Raw genomic sequence first — 21,056 nt, 5'->3', positions numbered from 1 at the left:
GAAGGGAAATTAAGTTTATCTTGTATAGAGCGGTCTCTGTAATACATCACAAAACAACACCTCTTGTCTCTTCACTGACTACCTCTGAAACTTCACGAGTGATCTAAGAAATACTGGTATGTAAAATATTTGAAGTGAATCATGACAAATGTCCATCTAGAGTGATGTGAAAGTTGCATGAATTCCGTTTTGGCTGTTCAGACTGTGGTCGCGTTGCAAAACATCTGACCTGAATCAGACGTAGTACTACATATGGAAGTGGCCCAAATCAGAATCGAAATGACCAGATTCCATGAGGTTTGTGCTGTTCACACAGTCATGACACTAAACGATTTGAATCACAAATGAGCAAAAAAAAAAATCATATTTGGACCACAATTTCCTCAAGTGTGAATGTAGCCTATGAAAATACTGAAAAAAATAAATCAGATGAGGGAAAGAAACTACATTCACACTGCAAGTCTTAGTGTTTAATTCTCATTTTTGCTCAGATCCGATTTTTTTTTAATAGCTGTTCACACTGTTGGTTTAAATGTGGCCAATATCAGATTTCTAGCGAGAACAGATCATGGTTCTGAACTGAGCCGGGTTTCCAGGTTTTCGCAAAAAAATCCACCCCATTTGCTTCTCAAAAATAACCCAAAATTAACCCAATCATGTTCTGGGGGTTAAACATCGCATTACTAAAGTTGCTTCAACCCATAAAGTCAAAAATTAACCCACGGCAACAGTGGAAAAAGTAGTCCAATTTCGTGGGAAAACTGTGGACTTGGCAACACTTGCACAGCATGCTGTCATACAGAAGTAAACAAACACGGAGGACAAAGTAAGCGATTATTTATTGTGTGATCTGCTGTAGAAGGCAGAAATAATGGCAGGCAATATGAAAAATAAAGACAAGGATGTGACAAAAAGCAGAGTTTTGAAACTTTTATGATACAAGCCCTCATGCTCTTTTGCCCCGATGTTTGCTTGTATATAGAGTCGTCATTGTAATACTTTTGAGTTCTGACACTTCACACTTCTGACACATCACACCCACTGATGACCTTTCACAACTGTCTTGGTAACTTTGGGTATGTAAAATCTTTGAAGTGACTCCCATGAGCGCAGAATTGTGACGAAAGTTGATCCAGAGTGACGTCAAAGTCGCATGAATTTCTGTTCACACTGCGGTCACTTTGCAAAACATCTTACCTCTATCAGATTTAGTACCACATACGAAAGCGTCATGACAAAAACAGATCTGTATCACGTGAACAAAAAAAAATCAGATTTGTGCCACATTCACCTGCAGTGTGAACGTAGAATATCTTATAGACTCGGGAATTGGCTTTTTAGGCTACCAGGCCTTTCAACACCTTAGCAACGGCATAGGAAAATGCAAAAACCATGCATGCTGTATTATGCATGCCAGACCAGTAGTTGGCAACGTCACTTTGTAAAGAAACACTACATGCGCAAATACACATCATAATGTGCATGTGCATGACATCACCAATTTCACAAAATCATGTTTTTGTAGTTTACACGGAGATGATATTAGTATTGTTTTCAAAATCTTGCACATTGTTTTTATTTATTTATTGCCATCTTTGCTTTTATTTTGATAGGGCAGTTGAGCGGGGGGGGGGGGGGGCATCGGGAAAGGTCCACTAGCCAGGAATCGAACTTGGGACACCCGTAGTGCAATGGCGCTATATGTCAGCACGCTGCCCACAAGACTATTGGCCCACCCAAAATCTTGGACTTTGAACCGGTTTTCAAAAGCTTGTGTTTTCAAACTCCCGTAGTCATACATAGTCGTGTAAACGAACAGCCAAAATGTATAAAACATTTTCCATTTTTAGTTGAAAATGGTGTAGTGTAAATGCCCCAAGACGGGCAAAAGCCTAGCAACTACTCAACTGCAATCCATTATTTGCTTAAATAAACTTGGCTGACAGGATTACTGGTGCATGCCCTTTATGGGTTTTGAGTGTGATGTATATGTGTGTGTGTGACTCACTCGGGCAGCTGAGGGCCTCCTTAGCGGTGATGCTCTTGTTGCAGGCCGAGCAGAGCGTGGTTCCAGACACGGTGAGAGAGTTGAAGAGGTGGCCATTACTGTAGCGTGCCTCTCGCTCTCTGGCTTCTTTTTCCCGCTCCCTCATGCGCTCCTTCTCTTTATTCTAATCGAAACAAAGAAAACAAAAATTACAACTTTATTCAACAATTCGTCTCCTCCGCGTCATCTTAGCACCATTTTGGAGAGTATCTGCTGGACGCAAATAGCATATGCTGTTCTGTGTCAGCTGCGCCACACAGCTACGTTTTCAACGTTTATTTATGCTTTGATTTGAACGAAAACAGCGTATCCGTTTTGTGCGGCTGACACAGAACAGCATACGCTATTTGCGTCAAAAAAGTATTCTCGTAGCTTCGTAAAATTACGGTGATGTAATTTTGACGTAACATCGTTTTTGACAATGTCTTTCAAACTTTTCTGGGCCTCGAAATTGTTATTTACTTGGCAGTCAATGGGACAGCCACAAGCCTCCCGGTTTTCACCCAAAATATCTTAAATTGTGTTCCGAAGACGAATGCAGCTTTTACAATTTTGGAACGACGGGGTGAGTGATTCATGACAAAATTTTCCTTTTGCGGTGGAGTAACCCTTTAAAACATGTCCACCAGAGTAAAATTAGCATAGTATCATTGTACAAAAATAAACAAACAAACTTTGAGCTGGTCAAAGAACAATCAACACTCACACAAACAGACAATGATGACACTATTGCAGCTCAGTATCTATTGTGTAACCGATTCATCTGCTGAACTGGTACAGGCTGAGTTCACAAACAGGGAAACAACCAACTCAAAAGAGAACTTGCAACACCGTTTCGGAAGAACACATATTTCCAACAATGGCCATATTTAATGTCTAGAAGGCCTGTATTCACTGGAAAAAGATTTCATCATAAAAACATACAGCACATTCATGCCTGTGAACTGGGTTTGATTGAAAAAGCTAATCTTTGCTAATCAGCGTTTAAGGTCAAGACAAATGAACCCTATCAGCCACTATAAAAAGTCACTCATGTGGTTTAAGCAAACAATGGCTCTAGTTTCTGAGATTTATTTAATCTATTTGTGTGTCTTTGTTGCGTACATGCCTAGTTTGATAAGCTTGTTTCTATTTTTTCTGTGTTTGTCCTCTCTTTCACCCTCTGAGGGTCTTTTTGGACACAATCTAATAGGCCAACTGATGTGCATTGGTAATTAGTGGAGGCAGGTATTTATAAATATTTAGAATTTTTTACAGTTTATTTCAGTTTTAGTTTAGGTTTCAGTATTTTTTTGTTGTTTTGTCATTTTTATAGTTTATTTATTTATTTATTTCTATTTAGCTTTAGTTTATTTTTATTTTAGTTTTAGTAATGATAGTACTTCAGTTTAAACTTATTTCAGTGTAAATGTACTTATTTTCAGTTACCAAAGCAACATTTTTAAATTCTGTTTGTCCATCCAATATTCATATTTTATATTAGCTTTATTTCCATTACCAAAATTAGTTTTAATAGTTTCAGTATTAGTTTGCACCCTGCCATTTTTGCTCACTGGTACAGCATAGAAAATATTTTTTTTTAGCAAACCATCTGAGGCATTTTACATTTTGAGCGGCCACTAGCAAAACATCCTCCATAATATAATGAAATATTCCCCGTTTATATGTTCCTGTCTGCTGCCTTCGATGTCACAGCTCATATGCTGACAGGATATTTGCTAGAGTTTAGTTTAAGACTGTGTACGTTCTTGTGGTGCCATCGGCCAATCTGTGTTGTTATGAAATTTCCAGTGGCTCCAGAGTAATTATATAGCATTTACAGCTCAAAAAACCCACTGCAGCTTTAAATTAGGTAAATTGAATAAATCCAGGCATTAATTTTGCTCAATTAACAGTGCAACTCTGTAAACTCAGTTTAACCCATCAAACGTTCTGAGCTGTATACTTCTGCAATGTTCTTGATCTTGTTGGTTAATATTCTAGTCAGCATTATTATAGAAGCTCAACTCATAGGGCTGACCATCTTCCTCTTTTACATAAGTTTTAAGGGTTAATTTGCTCAAATGAAGGAAAGACAAAGCTAAACATCTAGACAAGCAATTCTAAAAATGAATTTGAAATGTCAACTGAATTTTTAAGATAAGATGTCTCATATTTTCCCATCTCTGAGGACACCAGACCCTGTTTTGGGATCGCTTATTCCGAAAATCAGCCTCTCTGTTGACATGCAAAGCAGGAAATAATGAGAGAGCACTTCCTCTTTCTAATCTGCACGATGCATGAGTAAAGGTTGCCATAGGAACACGGACATGTGTTGGAAGTAAGCAACAGAAAATGTATTAAAAACCGGTTAGTGTGTTAGTGTGTGTGTCTGTAGCAGTCCACAACCTGCAGGATATTGCTATCAAATTACCAAATTTAAATTGACCTAGTTTGTTCAAAACCAGACCTTCCAGTATGTTTCTGCATTGTTTGGTACGTGTATGTGTGATCATCTCTGAAGATATGGGAAGTCGCAATAGTTCATGTTAAGTCGGAGAACAAACCATGTGGTAAACTGACACGTTTTTTGTAACTAAACTTAAGTATGAATCTGTATATTATAAACCACAGAGGCACAAACTAGAAGCAGCTAACATTTCCAAGTCTGCGTTTATAAAAATAATGCTACTGAAATTTATTTGAGAGTGCAAAACTAAAACAACCTCTGTGGTCATAGCTCACTTGAAAGTTGACATTGAATCAAACTTTCTGTACAAAAGCATGAGCGCTATGTGCCCTGAGCACACTGTTGTCTGAGTTCAGCGAGCTTGTCTAAAGTTTGGTGTCATCTCCCATCAAGGAAATGGGCTGAGACTGGCAGGACTTAATGTCGGTGCTCTAGTTCGAATAGTCCCAGCTCCAGATTTAGTTCAGCCTGCTGTGGCCCGATGGCCTGGATACAGTTGGCCTATGGGGAACCATGACTGATTAGTTGACATTGACATTCTTCGCAAACACTTTTACACAAAAGCCAATTACAATACAGGACAGTAGCAGTCAACTGATATGGATTCTTTCGAAAGCCAGTGTCGACATAAATACTCGGGACACTGGGGCTAGTGTATGTCAAGTGTAAGGTTTTGTTCAATTAGAGAGACACAGTATACATTTTTGTATTTTTACAATTTCATGAATTTTTTATCATTTTTAAGCTGTTTAATAACAGGTTCCATGTGACAACTTACCCCATATAGTGTGACAACATGACTCTGCTCTTGGTGGACTGGATTTCGCAAATAACACCAGTGCTTATTAATGTGCCAAGTGGGTACTGTTAATGGCCAAAAATTGACAAAGACTGGTGGATTATATCAATTTATAAATACTAAGACAAGCAAACTTAGCCATTGTTCTTGGTTACATTTAAAATGCTTAAACTGATGTTAGACATCAGTTTGACCTATGACATCACCGTTTAACAGAAGAAGAGGTAGTGAGATGGTGTGTGTGTGTGTGTGTACGTGTGAGCAATAACACATCTCACTGTTTAAAAAAATCTTGCCTTCGGACCTGAACCTGGAATTGATGCTTTAACTGAGTGCTATTTCTATGGCAACCTCTCTTTTGGCTCTGAATTTTTCTCAATGCGTGCACACACACAGTCTGTTGTTCAACATTCCCACTCAGTAACACCTACACAACTCAAACTCGAACTGAAGCTAATAATTGGACAAAAAAAGGTGCACTTTCATTGCCAAAAGCAAACATACAACCACTTACTCAAGGTGTCTCTATACACCAGAGTTAAGGCTGCTCTAAGCAGGCTCTGTGCTGAATTGTGTGTAAACATATAAAAGCTGCATTAAAGTCTAACCCAGCTCTAACCCACCTTAACTTCTCAGAAGTAGATCTGATGCTACTTGGCTTCTGTGCAAATATAAACGCAGCCTTAAACTTTCTGTGCTGCCTTTGCAACATACCAAAGATGACATCATATTTCCTTGACGACATTTATATACAACCTCTATGTTAATAGTTGATGTATTTTTATAGTCACAAAACACAGTCAGTGCTTTTCTGAAGTAGTGTTTCACTGCTTTTGTATTTAAAAAATGATGTATTATCAAAATACTAAAAGTTGGATTGAAAAGAACTGAATTGACTTATACTTCTCAAAACCTAATATTTTAATAGTCAATATTATAGTCCCTATAAGCGCTAAAATCTCTCATGAACCATGACGAACAAATATTAAAGTGAAACATTCAAACAGAAGTTAAAACACGAGTAGTCGAGGACGCGTCGTCGCACTTACCCGCTGACTGATTTCTCTCATCCTCTCCTGGCGAAGTTTCGACAAATCCGCTACTCGAGACATGGCGATAATCTAATCGTCTTCAGTACAACGAAAATCGAATCTTCTTACGGCAAAACCATATGTATATCCCATTAATTAAGATAAAAGTTCCCTCTGGCCCCGTGTATGTCTAATAGCAGCGTTTTTAAAAGGCAGGAGACATTCACAGAACAGCGCGGTGCGGTAACTTCGAGGGAAATAAGTCTCTCTCTCTCTCTCTCTCTCTCTCTCTCTCGCGCGCGCGCTCTCTCTCTCGTTCAGGAAGCGCAAGATGACTGCATCCCAGAGCACTTAGATAACAATATAAAATCATTTTATATGGTTCAATTAAAATGAGTGGTTTTTTTTTATCTTAACGCCATATTGTAAATATTTCTAAATCAATCAAGGAAAAATTACTTTTCATTTATACGAGTAAACGTATTTTCTTTCTTTTATTACTTTTTATTTTTACTATTTAGCCAGAAAAAGGCATTAAAGGCATAATTATATCACTATATGTATAAATCATTTTAGCTTGATAATGCTTTATCAGCTATGATTTGTAAAATCATTTAAAAATATATATATTTAATATCACGTACATTTCTAAATATAGAATTATCATGATCATTTTTTGTGAGTGTTAGAATTAGTATTAATATCTATGGCTAGTCAGTTTTAGTCTTTGCAAAATCTGCATATTAATATTAGGCTTGTCACAAGTTAATATGATGGAAACATCCGTGTGGTTTAAGTACAATAGATGTAGATCTGTCATGATGTAATGATGGTCCTAAAGCAACAACAGCTCTGGAGCCGCTCAAACCCGGTCGCTGAACTCCTTCAAACAAGCAATGACATCAACTTCAGCACCAACACCTTTTCAGCATTTCTCAGAGAGGACTGTACCGCAAGAAGGAACTAAGAAAGCTTGAGGTTTGCATTAGCAAGCAAAAAGCACCCTTGAGTGAAATCAGACCAGTTACTACTTTAAATGAAAATGAAACGATGGATAGTTAATTTATTATGCAAATTAACATTTAATAATAAAGACATTTAGTTACAGCATATAACATTGGGAAGACTGTATCCAATGTTTCTAAATGCTGCAGTATTGGAGTGGCTCTGCACGCACCTCTGCAGATTACCTCTGTGTACCAGGAATGGCAGAAAATGGTGGCCGTTTTCTTTTGGGAAGAGAGCCGAAGGGAGAGGAGGGGAGATTATTTTTCCGCCTTGGCCACATCTGTCGCCATGCCAACAGTGTACTTAAACTTTGGCTGGGTTATGAGGGGAGCCTGGAAAGTTTACAGTGGACGGCAAGATTTGGGGTTTTATACCACATGGGCACACTCACAGAAGCGTGCAAAAGACTGGTTGAATGCTTTTTCTTTTTTAAATATTTTGCATGGTTTAAAGCTAGACTAATCTCTCAGCAGATTAAAGCAAGATTAAAGCAGGTCAAATCTTGCAACAGATGTACTGTCCCATCTAGTCATTTTGGATTCATCAAACAATACTGACTGTAGCTCAGACGACATAACCTGGTTGAACAGATAAGAGAGTTAGATGAACAGAGGACAAGAGTTGAATATATATATATATATATGTGTGTGTGTGTGTGTGTGTTTGTATATATTTATATGTGTGTGTGTGTGTGTGTGTATCGTTAGTGCTGTCTAATAATTAATCGCATCCAAAAAAGTTTTTGTTTACATAATTACATATTTGTGTGCATTGTGTATATTTATGTATATACAAATACACACATCTATCTATCTACACACACATATAAATTCTCTGTGTGTGTGTGTATATTATATATATATTAAAAAATGGATATAAAATTCTTTCCAAATTTTATATTATAGAAAATATTTATTATTCACATTAACATTTTTATAAATAAATACATTTTCTATGATTTTACATATATAAATATACTCAAAACTATATCTATAAATAAAGTACTTACATTAGCATTGCTTATAATTGAATACTATGAATTTTATTTGTTAAAAATAAAAATGTTTTGACTGTTACACCAAAGCCAGCTTGCGTTGGAATAAAGAGGGTTTTATTAAATTACTTGACTATGTAAGTTAAAATAAATTCTCAAAATAAATAGTAAGTCTCAAACAAAAACCTAATGTAGTATGCGTGTGGACATTTAGTAAAATAGCGAGCTACATCACCATTCGGCTCTCAAAAAGCCATCCTTCCACCAATCACCATCACTATTCTGGAAGAAAATGAGTATATGACGTCTCTTTCTGTGAAATCCACTAGCTCTTCAACTTTAAATAGTGAAGCACCATTCTCTCTTGCTCGCTCTCTAGTTCACTGTCTCTGAGGAAGGACAGATTGCACTGTGGGCGGACTTCCACACAAGTGTTTCAACACTTGTTCTCCCTCTCCCTCTTACTCATGATTTCTTTAATTTCATGCACACAAGCTTTCTTCCTTGTGTTGGTAATAACAAATGTGTGGCATGGGACCAGTTACATTGTTAATTAGCAGTCAGATTTCAGCCCCTGCAGCACTCCTGACCAGATCAATAATGATGAATACTCTGTCTTCCGTGAGTATTGGAGGGCTGCCTGTGTACTCGGATAATGCTGATGTTATTGGAGCGGTCTGCTGCAAGCTATGCTAACAAATGCTAATAAGCGCGATGCCACTTCATAATCAGTGCCAGTTCAACAAGTACACTGCCTGATCTAATAGGCTGATCTTGTTATTCAATCATTCATTCATTTGATCTCAGAAAATAAACCAATATACATACATACATACATAATAAATAAACAAACAAACAAACCAAATATAATTATAAAAATAATACATGCATCCATAAAATTTTACATTTTAAAACTATTGCATTTTTTTTCTTTTTCATAATTACTTTTAATGTATTTGAAATAAAAATAAATTATGTTTGAATGTAGCTTTTTATGCCTTTTCACAATTATTTGCAATGTATATGGAAAATAAATAAATACAATTTCACTTCTCAAAGTTATATCCCACTTTTTTACATGATCTCTAACTTGCTATTTTTTGCTTTGTCTTAATTACTTTCAGTTTATTTGAAAAACAAATTCAATTTAGCTATTTTTACCTTTTCACAATGACTTTCAGTGTTTTAAAAAAAATATATATAAATAAATAATACAAACATACATACAATTTCACGTTTTAAAATTATATCCCTTTTTTCACTTTTTTACATAATCTCTAACTTTTTTTTTTCATAATTACTTTCAATGTATTTGAAATAAAAAATAAATTATGTTTGAATGTAGCTATTTTTTAATTTTTGCCTTTTCACAATTACTTTCAATGTATTTGGAAAATAAATAAATACAATTTCACTTAAAGTTATATCCCACTTTCTTTATTTTTTCTCTAACTTGCTATTTTTTTGCTTTTTCTTAATTACTTTGTTTATTTGAAAAACAATTTAAATTTAGCCATTTTAATAATCTGCAACCATTTTTCCTTTTCATAATTATTCTCAAATGTTTTTGAAAAAATATTCAAAAATAAGTCAATAATAATAATACTAATAAGCTCAGATACATCGGAAGCATTTTTTATGGAAGACAAATATTAGTGTTAAACTGTTTATTCAATAGAGCAAAAAAAAATATACATTTCCGGAATTAGATTGAAATGGAGAACAAATTGAAAACTTGTCTTCTGCTTATCAGCTTTTGCTCCAGAGTAAAATGTCAAGGTCTTAAATTGTGCCAGGAATTTCAATATGAACTGAAATATACATTTATACATATTTTTTTCCATATAATTTAAGAATTTCATCATATTTTAAAAGAAACATCTAAGACAAAGTTGATAATTAAACAAAACAACTGGATCTCTAAGTCTCCAGATCTAAGAGCAAATAGGTTCCTTTGTGATTTTACATAGCTATAGATTAAATGATCTAAGAAATAGAGCTCATTTATGTGGTGTATGCATTTTGCATGAATTTGCATTACACTGAAGCTGGTAGTTACAATGATAGTGGGTGTTAGATGTGGCCATGACTCTTCACTGAAATAGATGGATAAAAAGAGAGAAAGAGCGTTGCTGTGGGTTACCACTCTATAGAGGAGGCTCTCTTCCTGCGGCAGACGGGAAAATGTGTTTTTCTGTGCGCGTTTATGACAGTAGGAGTTATAGCAAGGACTGTGGGTGTCTGTGTTTTTGCAGAGATAATGACCAGGTTCTAGATGCTGAAGCTCACGAGGCCTGTCGTTCAGCACAGATTGTGTCACACAACAAAACGTGATGCCTTAAGGTGAATGTGTGTGTGTGTGCACTTTTGTATTCATGAGTGTATTTCTAATTTTGGCTAAGTGAGATGCTGCATCAATCATAGAAGTTAAGTTATATTTAGTTCTTGTTGCATTGTCAATAAAAAAAGTCATTAAAAATTCTAAAAATGGTACACATTATATATCACAATATATATATATATATATCATTTTAAAACATTTTTAATGTAAAACAAATTGCATCGATAAATGAAGGCAACTTTACTTAATATCCTAATATCCTCATTCACCTTTCCATTTCAAAACAGTCCAGATCCCAGTCTGTCAGCAAGGGTGTGGGAGGGGCTCCTGCTGACACGTTTCACAGATGTTTGCTCCTGTAGTGGGATTGCCAAACCAGTGCAAAGGCTTTATAATCTCAAAAAGGCCCTGTGCTCCACCCTCCGGGCCCCTCTGTGGCTTTATGAGTCTCCCAACAGCTTGGAGTAAGCAGTGCAGCAAATGGCCAACAGAGGAAACACAGTTGTTGAAAAATTACTTCCAGTAAAAAATCCTGACAATAGTATTTCAAGAACCGGTGTCCATCTGCACTCGCTGGGTTTTTCCCACTTTATGAAATGCATTTTATGGCATTGAGGTAAGAAATTAAGTTTGTGATGTTTAATGCTTAACGTTCATCTGTTGAGACATAAATGTAAAGGGGTGCAGAAAAGAGAAAGTATGCGAGTTTTATAAGTGGCAGGACAGAAAGAGCAACTGAACGATACAAGGAAAACAGAGGGGAAGGCTGAGAGTTAAAGATAATGGGAGGAGGAAACAGGCCAGACGATGAGATGACTCTGCCAGACTGTTTACTTTGCAGCTAATAATCATCACACACACACACACACACCCCTGCACTGTGGTGGTACCACTCAGTAAGAAAGAGCTTTACGATACATGATTACCATATTTATATTTACAACTAAGTTTAATAATAAGATGAAGCCTTATCTGAAAGTTTAAAATCACTTTTGAAATCTAAAAATGTAATGTGGTACAATACAATCAAAAAGTTCCCTCTCAACGGTAAAGAATTAATAGCAAAAGGCTGACAGAGTTAAAAACAAACCCGGTCATGCTGATTTGAGTTTGTGCCTGTGGTCTGGCCTTTCACAAGCTCCTTCCTTGTGTGTGTATGGGGTCAGATCAGGCTTCAAACAGCTGACTGGACCCGTGTGTGATTCTTTGTGAGTGGGTACACACATGTAAGCGTCTGGAATTGAGAGAGAGAGAGAGAGAGAAAAGCAGAAAGTGCTTCTAAGGAAGTCTAGTCACATGAACGTCAGACTGTGCTTCCCAGCTAATCATATGGTTGTGATCTATCAAACGCAGTGTGTTACTAATAACACGTATTTAGAGAAGCCTAGACTGTACTATAAATCTGGTAATGTGGTTTAAAAAACTATTTAAAAACAAGAAGTTGCTACTTAAGCAAATGGTCCAGCTTGCTTTATAAAGAAAGAGGCCGTCTCATAAAACTCCTCCCGTCTTTTGCTGGACTGTTTGTGTTGGAGCCTGTGGGCCTGGCATGAAAATCGTATTCCCTAAAGTGAACAACTAATCACGAGTGCCAATTCTGTCGATGCTCCCTTAAGATCTACACAGAAAGCGTGTGTGTGATTTTTAGTGGCATGATGTCATGGAAAGACCCACAATTCAAACAGACCTTTAGCTGTGATGATAAGGGTTTAAATGATAGCTCAGTAAATGTGACCTTATAAGTTTATATTGGTTTGAGCTGACACATGGGGAAGTTTACATGAAAGCCTATTTCCTTGTCAGGGCAAAAATAAATAAATAATAAAAAAGGTAATTGCATCTTTCATCCACAATTGTGACTTAATTTCCTCTAACTGCAAATAATAAAAATGCTAATATTTTATATGTGACCCTGGACCACAAAACCAGATTTATATGATGAAATTGAGATTTATACATAATCTGAAAGCTGAATAAATAAGCTTTCCATTGATGTATGGTTTGTTATGATAGGATATCATACAATATTTGGCCGAGATACAACTATTGAAAATCAGGAATCTGAGGGTGCAAAAAATTCAAAATATTGAGAAAATCGCCTTTAAAGTTGTCCAAATGAAGTTCTTAGCAATGCATGTTACTAATCAAAACTTCATTTTTGATATATTTACGGTAAGGAATTTACAAAATATCTTCATCGAACATGATCTTTACTTGATATCCTAATGATTTTTGGCATAAAAGAAAAATTTATAATTTTGACCCATACAATGTATTTTTGGCTATTGCTACATAATATACAAATAAATATGACATTATATATATATATATATATATATATATATATATATAAAATGTAACATAAGTGAACAATGACAGTATATAGTGTATATAACAAGTGTGACAGTAAACACTACCAAAATATACCTAATAAATACCATTCTTTTGAACTTCTATCCATTATAGAATCAAGAAAAAAATAAACACACACATTATTAGGCAGCGCAACGGTTTTCAACTTTGATAATAAAAATCTGTGTCTTGAGCAGCAAATCAGTCTATTAGAATGATTTTTGAAGGGTCACGTGATGCTGAAGATTGAAGTAATGGCTACTGAAAATTCAGCTTTTTATATATTTTATGCAATTATTTTAAATTGTAATAATATTCAAAATATTACTGTTATCACTATATTTTGTTCATATAAATAAAAAACCTTTTGAATGGTAATATAGTTGAATGGTAATAGTTTGAATAGTAATAGTCTCTTTAGATATTCCCAGTTAACATTCTCATAATTACTTTTTTATTTTTTACTTTGAAACAGACTTCTAAAGATTTGACAGTCCATGAACATGACTAACACTAATGTGAATAAACAAGGACTTTGTTTCACAAGCACTGCGATACTGACTCAAAAACAATGTCATCTTCAGACCTGTCATCACTCAACCATAAAATCCTGCTTCCTCATGTGTCATAGTAGTGAACTGGGTCAAAGACAGTATTTTGATTGCCATCCATCCTTAAAACAACTTCTGTCATATGGGTTTCAGAATAATATTGCATATCACTCTCCCAAGAACTAATGTTGTACAGTACTTTCTGATAGTTCAATGAGTGTTTCTTAAACTAGCCCAAAGATCATGCCAATTAATTGAAACCTGAAGGGACAGTTCACCCAAAAATGACAATTCTGTCATGATTTACTAACCCTCATGTCATTCAAAACCTGTAAGACTTTCTTTCTTTTGTGGAACATTAAAGATGATATTTTGAGAAATGTCTCTGCGTCTTTGTCCATATAATGCAAGTCAATGTTAACCAAAACTGTTCCCAACATTCTTCAAAATATCTTTTGTGTTCTAGAGTAGAAAGGCTGTCACTCAAACACAAAAAAAGCATGAAACTGCTGGAATTCTTCTGAATTTAATCAAATAAATGATAATGGCTTTGATAAGATGTCAAACCTGCAGTCTTTGTGGCACTTTCTGAGAAATTTTAGCTGGCTACCAAGTGAGTCAGTGTTTGCCAGGCTCTTATGAATCATGACAAGCTGGAGTCTGATTCTAGGCGCAAGCCAAGCTGTGGAATTTCAGCTGGGAGCTTAATGAAAGTATAGAGAGAGTATTATAGCTATTGTGACCATACGTGCCATTTTTCCCAGACGCATCCTGGCCAGGATTTCTATATTGCCTAAAATATCTAGGATTTGGCTTTGTTTGCGTGTGCAGACTGATCGGTGTATGATATCGGGTCCTTATGTTTTCAAAATGCTCTTGAGGTACTTTGAATCAAAGCAATATAGAAATCCTGGCAAGGACATGTCTGGGAAAAATGCCACGTATGATCACCCTATATTAGCTTGAGAACTAATAATGACAGCAGAAACTTACATTTTACAGAGAACAAGTGGAGGAGGTGGACACAGGGTTTTTTGATAATTATTCAGTTGCCTGCTCAGCAGGATTGTCTCACTCTGCCCTCTGTAGGACTGGAATGGGACTATTGTCCAGTTTCACTACACTGCCTCCTCTCTGCTGAACTAAAACGAGCAATATGCCATATGCAACTGGTAACACTTCACTTCTGATGACAGATTAAAATAACAACCAACCAGAAATGATATTGGTCATCAACGTAGGTTTGCCGTTTGACACAGTAAGCAGATGAGTGGACAGGAAGCTGGGCCCCTACCTTGCTTTTAGCAGTCATCTTGCGCAGGAAGCTCAGTGTTCGTTCCAGACGATGTCCTGAGGCGTCCTCTTTGTTTTCGTGCCCCTCAGCCTTTATTTGCCCTCCATCTATGTCCCAGCCAGGAGCTGCAAACTCACTGTCTATACTGTATCAGAAATTAAAAGTATGGATATTTGCAATTGATTATGTTAGGATATTTATGATTAAAACAAGCCAGGACTGAGACACACCTGTGAGATGATCCTCCAATCTGGTGGTACGAAACACTCTCTAGATCACACCGAACAAGACAAGAAAAATGTTCTCATTGAATTGAGGAAATAGAACTTGAATTGCGCATGACGTAATGCAGTCTTCTAAATATCAGTTTCAGTTTCACTGTCATAAATAAAGAGTCAGAAACATAGTGGACATACAATATTTGAGTACTTATTTTTAGGGGGGGAAACAGCATAATAAAAATAACAAAGTGAGAAAAAGAACCACATAGAAAATATAAATGAATGGTTTCATTTGAATTCATTTGTGATCAAGCTGGAAACCCCAAACACACTCAACTGACCATGGCAGTAGGAGCGTGGGCGAGGGGCGGAGCTTCTAGGCATCTGCTGCATCATACACAGGCTGGGGGCGGAGACACTGCAGCCATGCATCTGATTGGATTGCTCCTGGGGGAGAGATTTACAAAGCAGTTATCTAATTAAAACTAAAATATTTAATATACACTACTGTTCAAAAGTTTGGAGTCAGTGTGTTTTTTTATGTTTTTGAAAGAAGTACAGAAATACAGTTAAAACACTTGTGTTATGAAATATTATTACAATTTAACTTTTCTATTTTAATAATTATTATTAACAATAATTAGTCATTTAATTCTATTATGATTGCTGTGAAGCTGAATTTTCATCAGCCATTACTCCAGTCTCCTGTCACACGATCCTTCAGAAATCATTCTAATATGCTGATTTGGTGTTAAATAACCATTTCTTATTCAGTTGTTTCTGCTTAATATTTTGTTTAAAGGTTTTAATAAAATATTTTTACTTGACAGTTTTAAAATGATGATACTTTTTTTCTTGCAGTGAAAACCATTTATTTGAAAAGGCTGTTACTTTGTTACAAAAACATTTGCCAATTTTGATCGATTTAATGCACCATTGTAGAATTTAAGTATAAAATTATGTCTAAATTTATTGGAATCCACTGTAAGTGAACGTTCAATGTAGTGCTGTTTGGATATGTACAGTTATTTTTCTGAACATAAAGTGCATTTCACATTTCCATTGAATAAGGTATAAAAATAGAAGCTGAAACTCATAATTTTGCTGTTTTTTTCACTTTTCCAATCCATGATCAGTAAATGAACTTGCTGCTCCATCTTGATCTCTGGAGGCTTAGAAGGTGGCTATTAACTATAAGTATACAGTACATGGTGATGCAGCTCACAGAAGCTCTGTGTGCGTGTTCTAACCTCCAGCGCTGATCGATGATGTTCCTGATGCTCTGCTCCAACTTCCTCCTCAGTAAGTGACGTCAGGGAAGCTTGAGTGACAGACCTGCGGGCTTCTCGAGCTCTTTTTGCCCTCAATGCACCGTTTAGCACTAAGGACATCTCATCCGGGTGCAGATCTTCAAGACTCACACTAAGAAGAGAGAGAATGAACATTAAATTCACATACATTGTTATTGCATAACATGATACAACAAGGCAAGTAATTGAAGGTCAGACTTGTTTTTTGTCCTGTTGTCTGATGACTATCATTACAAAGTACCACAAATTATAAGTTCCATAGGACAACTGCAATAACAAACAAATCTACACATACGTAAACACAAATATATACAAACTCATAATAACATTATAGATTTAAAAACTTCAGTCTTACTCTTTCCTCTTCCTTCAGATGGTTTTAAGTCGACTTCTTTAACGCTAACCTGAAAATGAGCTGCAGTGTAATGTAAGATCCTTACTGGAGAGAACTATGTATGTCTGTGTGTTCTTATCCATGCGTGTGTGTGTGTGTGTCTCTGTCTCCTCACTGAGTACATTGGCACCGGCTGGTGGTGATCTCACAATAATAGTCCACAGAGTGACACAGTAGAGGCCCTATATCAGGACAGCCATGGACGAATATGTGTGTGAGAGAAAGAGTTATACGGCACAACATTGAATAAGAATAAAAATAAATACTAGGAAGCCTATATAAGTGTATTATATATATATATATATATATATATATATATATATATATACAGTGCCCTCCAAAAGTATTGGAACAGTAAAGACAAAATTGCTCTGTTGGCTGTGGAGTCAAGACATTTACAGATATGACTGAAAGATTAATATGAGACAAAACTACAGAATGTCACATTTTATTATTGGGTGATTCAACACATAGATGTTTTACCAGCTAAGAAGTTCAGCACTTTTAGAGTTTGACCCCTCTATCTGATGTGAGCTTAAGTATTGGAACAGTTGCCTCACAGGTCTTAAGTGATCAGCTGTGTCCTGTTGCATTAATTCTTCAGATATTAAAGGGAATGTGTTGTATCAGTTATATCCATTACTTCTGTATTCTGAATCTTGCAATCGATGATGACACACAAACCAGGATGAAGATGAGGGAGCTGATTTTGAGAGAAAAGCAAGCAATTTGGATGCTAAAAGAAAAGAGGAAGTCAATTAGAGCAACAGGGTATGGAGAAATCAAGAGTTTGGAAACCACCAGCGACACCAGCAACCAACAACAACCTGATCGGGTGAGAAAACAACAGTAGTTGATGACAGACAAATCATAAAAGCTGTGAAAATGAACCCTAAAAGACGTGTCCATAAAATCACCAACAACTTCCAGAAAGCTGGGGTGATGCTCTGACAATCTACTGTCCTCAGGAGACTTTGACACAGAATTACAGATGCTACACAGCAAGATGCAAACCTCTGACCAGCACCAAAAATAGAAAGGCAAGATTAGAGTTTGCAAAAAAACACAAAGGTGAGCCAGAAGAGTTTTGGAAGTGTGTTTATGGACTGGTGAGACAAAGATGAACCTTTATCTAAGTGATGGGAAAACAAAAATGTGGAGAAAAAAGGGAACTGCAATGATCCCAAGCATACAGCCTCATCTGTAAAGCATGGTGGAGGTGGTGTCATGGCATGGGCATGCATGGCTGTGTCTGGAACAGGCCCTCTCAACTTTACTGATGACTTAATGTATGATGACAGTAGCAGAATGAATTTGGAAGGGTACAAAACCATCTTGCCTACCAATATTCAAGAAAATGCCACCAAATGTCATTGGGAAGTGTTTCATATTGCATCAGGACAATGACCCAAAACACCCTGCCAGTTCAGTCAAGGAATTTATAAGGGCAAAGAAATGGAAAGTCTTAGATTGCCCAAGTCAATCTCCAGATTTAAATCCGATTGAACATGAATTTCACCAGCTGGAGAGGAGAGTAAAGGCAGAAACTCCCCAAAACAAGCAACAATTGGGATTGGCTGCATTAAAGGCTGGGAAAAGCATTTCAAAGGATGAGACCAAGAGTCTGGTGATGTCTATGGGTCACAGACTCACTGCTGTGATTGTGCGCAAGGGATCTGCAAATAAATAATAGCTTTTAATCTTTTATATCTGCCTTATGTTCAACTGTCCCAATACTTATGCTCACATCAATGAGTGGGATGAACTCTAAAAGTGCTGTTCTTTTTATTTGGTAAAACATGTATGTGTTGAAACGGCTAATAATAAAATGTGACATTCTGTAGTTTTGTCTCATATTCATCTTTTAGTCCACAGAGTGACACAGTAGAGGCTCTATATCAGGACAGCCATGGACGAATATGTGTGTGAGAGAAAGAGTTATACGGCCCAACATTGATGCAAAATGATAATATAAAACAATATGTTGTAAAAATCATATTCTGCAGGGTTAACTATTCATTTCAGTGAGTACATAATTTAGATATAATAATTTATACATAATATATTAATTTAATAGTTAATATTTAATAATATAATATAAGTTTGGTGTCAATAACATTTTATTTATGAAGAAATTAATACTTTAACTCAGCAAGGATACATTGAACCGTTAAAAAAATACTAAAGATTATTTTGCAAAAGATTTTTATTTCAAATAAATGCTGTTCTTTCTATTCATAAAAAAAAAAATGCATTTTGTTTTCCACAAAAATATCAAGCAGCACAACTGTTTTCAACATTGATAATAATGTGAAATATTACTTGAGCACCAAATATTTTAGAATCATTTCTGAAGGATCATGTGACACTGAAGACTGCTGAAAATTCAGCTCTGCCATCAGACGAAAAAAAAATAAGTTACTTTGAAATATTTTAAAATAAAAAAATAGTTAATAATGAAATATACTACATTCTAATAAAAAATATTATTAAAATGTAATAAATTACAATTTTAAATTATAAAATATATAAATATCTGAAACTACCCACGAATTATAATAAAGTTTAGCCATCATGATAATACATGTCAGTATAAAATAAAGCTAAATTAGTCACAATTTCCAGTTTTTTTTTGTTTTTGTTTTTTTAATTAAGGTAGAGCACACTTGGACCGTTCTAAAGTGTCACAGAGGTAAAAACACATTTACCTCTGTGACACTTTAGAATGGAACACAAAAAATTAGTTTTTACCTGCGTGTGTCATTGGGTGGATATCCCTGTGCCACAGCTCCAGGTTCCCAGCTGTGTCTCCTCCAAGGGTCGAGCTGAGTCAGGTGACGAGTGGCAGGGGAGCGTAAGGTCACGACCGGCGGAGAGCAGTGAGGAGGTGAGAACGAGGAACAAACAGGACGAGGAGAGGGAGGAGGAGTGCTCAACATCTGGGTGTAATGATTGAGAGAACAAACAAATAATGCTAAATTATTGGCACATAATTGGCACACACATTGTTGTTTCCTCAGACAAATACATATGCACAAATTCATACCGTGTCCATAAGGTCAGGCAGCTCCTCAGGGCCCATACTCAGATTATAGCTTCACTGCTCCCCCTACAGATAAAAATATGACATTACTATTTTTGAAAAATGTGCTTGAGTAAATGGTTCAAAAAATAAAATCATAATAGAAGTTATATCCATTACATCTGCTACATATCCAAACCACCACTAAAGCATGACTAAAGTCAAAATTACACATAATCATAATGTTAATGTTTCTAATATTATAAGGGATAACTCACCCAAAAATGAAAATTCTGTCATCATCTGTAATCATTTACTTACCTTCACGTCTTTCCAAAACTGTTAAGTTTTTTTCTTCTGCTGAGTGTATAAACAAAAGAAGATATTTTAAACAATGCGGGTGACCAAACAGATGATGGTAGCCATTGAAAAAAATACTAGGCTATGCAAGTCATTGGCTACCGTCAACGTTTTGGTTACCCCCATTGTTCAAAATATCTTCTTTTGTGGTCAACAGAAGAATGAAACTCATTTTTGGGTGAACTATCCTTTTAATGCCTTAGCCACATCTAGCAGTTTTGAGCTGGGTGATAATATGGTTTACAACTGAGATTTTCTAAATAGCATATATCACTTTACGCAAGTATACTGTAAGTATGCTCATAAAGTTGAATAAACTAATTATCTGATTTTATACACACATTGTAAATGCCCAAGGAATGATGCTGTATCCAAAAACACAGGTTGGTTGTTTATGCTATTGGATAGTAAACCACCTGGGATGTGCATGTACAGTAAATGTGAGTAGTGCATCAGTGCTTGCACAATGCTATGAATGGTTACCAGGGCATTATCTGGTTGCTAAGGTTTGCTGATTACTTTTTACCACATTGTTATGTGATTTCTAAGGTGTGCTGGATGCTAGGTGGCTGCTTTAAAGCAAAAAGTCAAAAGAGCCCACCCTTAAGTCACTAGATATGACTAAGGTCTCTCTTACAGTGTAATAACTGGTGTGTTTATCATCTGCCACATGAAAGTCCATTCTTGCCGTAAGGTACTTTTTTAACCTGATGTGACCCTTAAAAATGACTATTATTGGTGTAACCTAACGTAGTCAGGTTATTCAGTCATATTAAATATTTTGGACTTTCATAAAACCAGTTAATTAGATGTTACCAGTATTTCTAGCATATGTAACAACTTTTTTTGCAGCGTAAATAGGCCTGTTATCTGATATCATATC

General features: G+C 35.9%; 1 protein-coding gene across 2 annotated transcripts in view; it reads right to left on the bottom strand.

The window, feature by feature from the left end:
- LOC306885379 (rho guanine nucleotide exchange factor 2-like) overlaps window positions 1–21,056 on the bottom strand; it is a 48,557-nt gene that overhangs the window by 22,375 nt on the left and 5,126 nt on the right. Inside the window, exons 2-8 of one of the 2 annotated variants that reach the window (XM_079441844.1) lie at window positions 19,838–19,900; window positions 19,543–19,730; window positions 16,338–16,509; window positions 15,429–15,534; window positions 15,097–15,136; window positions 14,867–15,011; window positions 2,009–2,171 (exon numbers count right to left, since the gene is read on the bottom strand). In XM_079441844.1, coding sequence (XP_079297970.1) covers window positions 2,009–2,171; window positions 14,867–15,011; window positions 15,097–15,136; window positions 15,429–15,534; window positions 16,338–16,509; window positions 19,543–19,730; window positions 19,838–19,873 — 850 coding nt within the window. In that variant the 5' untranslated portion in view covers window positions 19,874–19,900. Of the gene's footprint in view, window positions 1–2,008; window positions 2,172–6,344; window positions 6,634–14,866; window positions 15,012–15,096; window positions 15,137–15,428; window positions 15,535–16,337; window positions 16,510–19,542; window positions 19,731–19,837; window positions 19,901–21,056 lie in introns of those variants that run through there. The other variant, XM_079441845.1, reaches the window with a different exon arrangement.

Source organism: Barbus barbus (assembly GCF_936440315.1).
Source record: "Barbus barbus genome assembly, chromosome: 19".
Classification (NCBI taxonomy): Eukaryota; Metazoa; Chordata; class Actinopteri; order Cypriniformes; family Cyprinidae; genus Barbus; species Barbus barbus.
The sequence above is the reverse complement of the archived record's forward strand: the minus strand, read 5'-3'. Positions and strand labels throughout refer to the sequence as shown.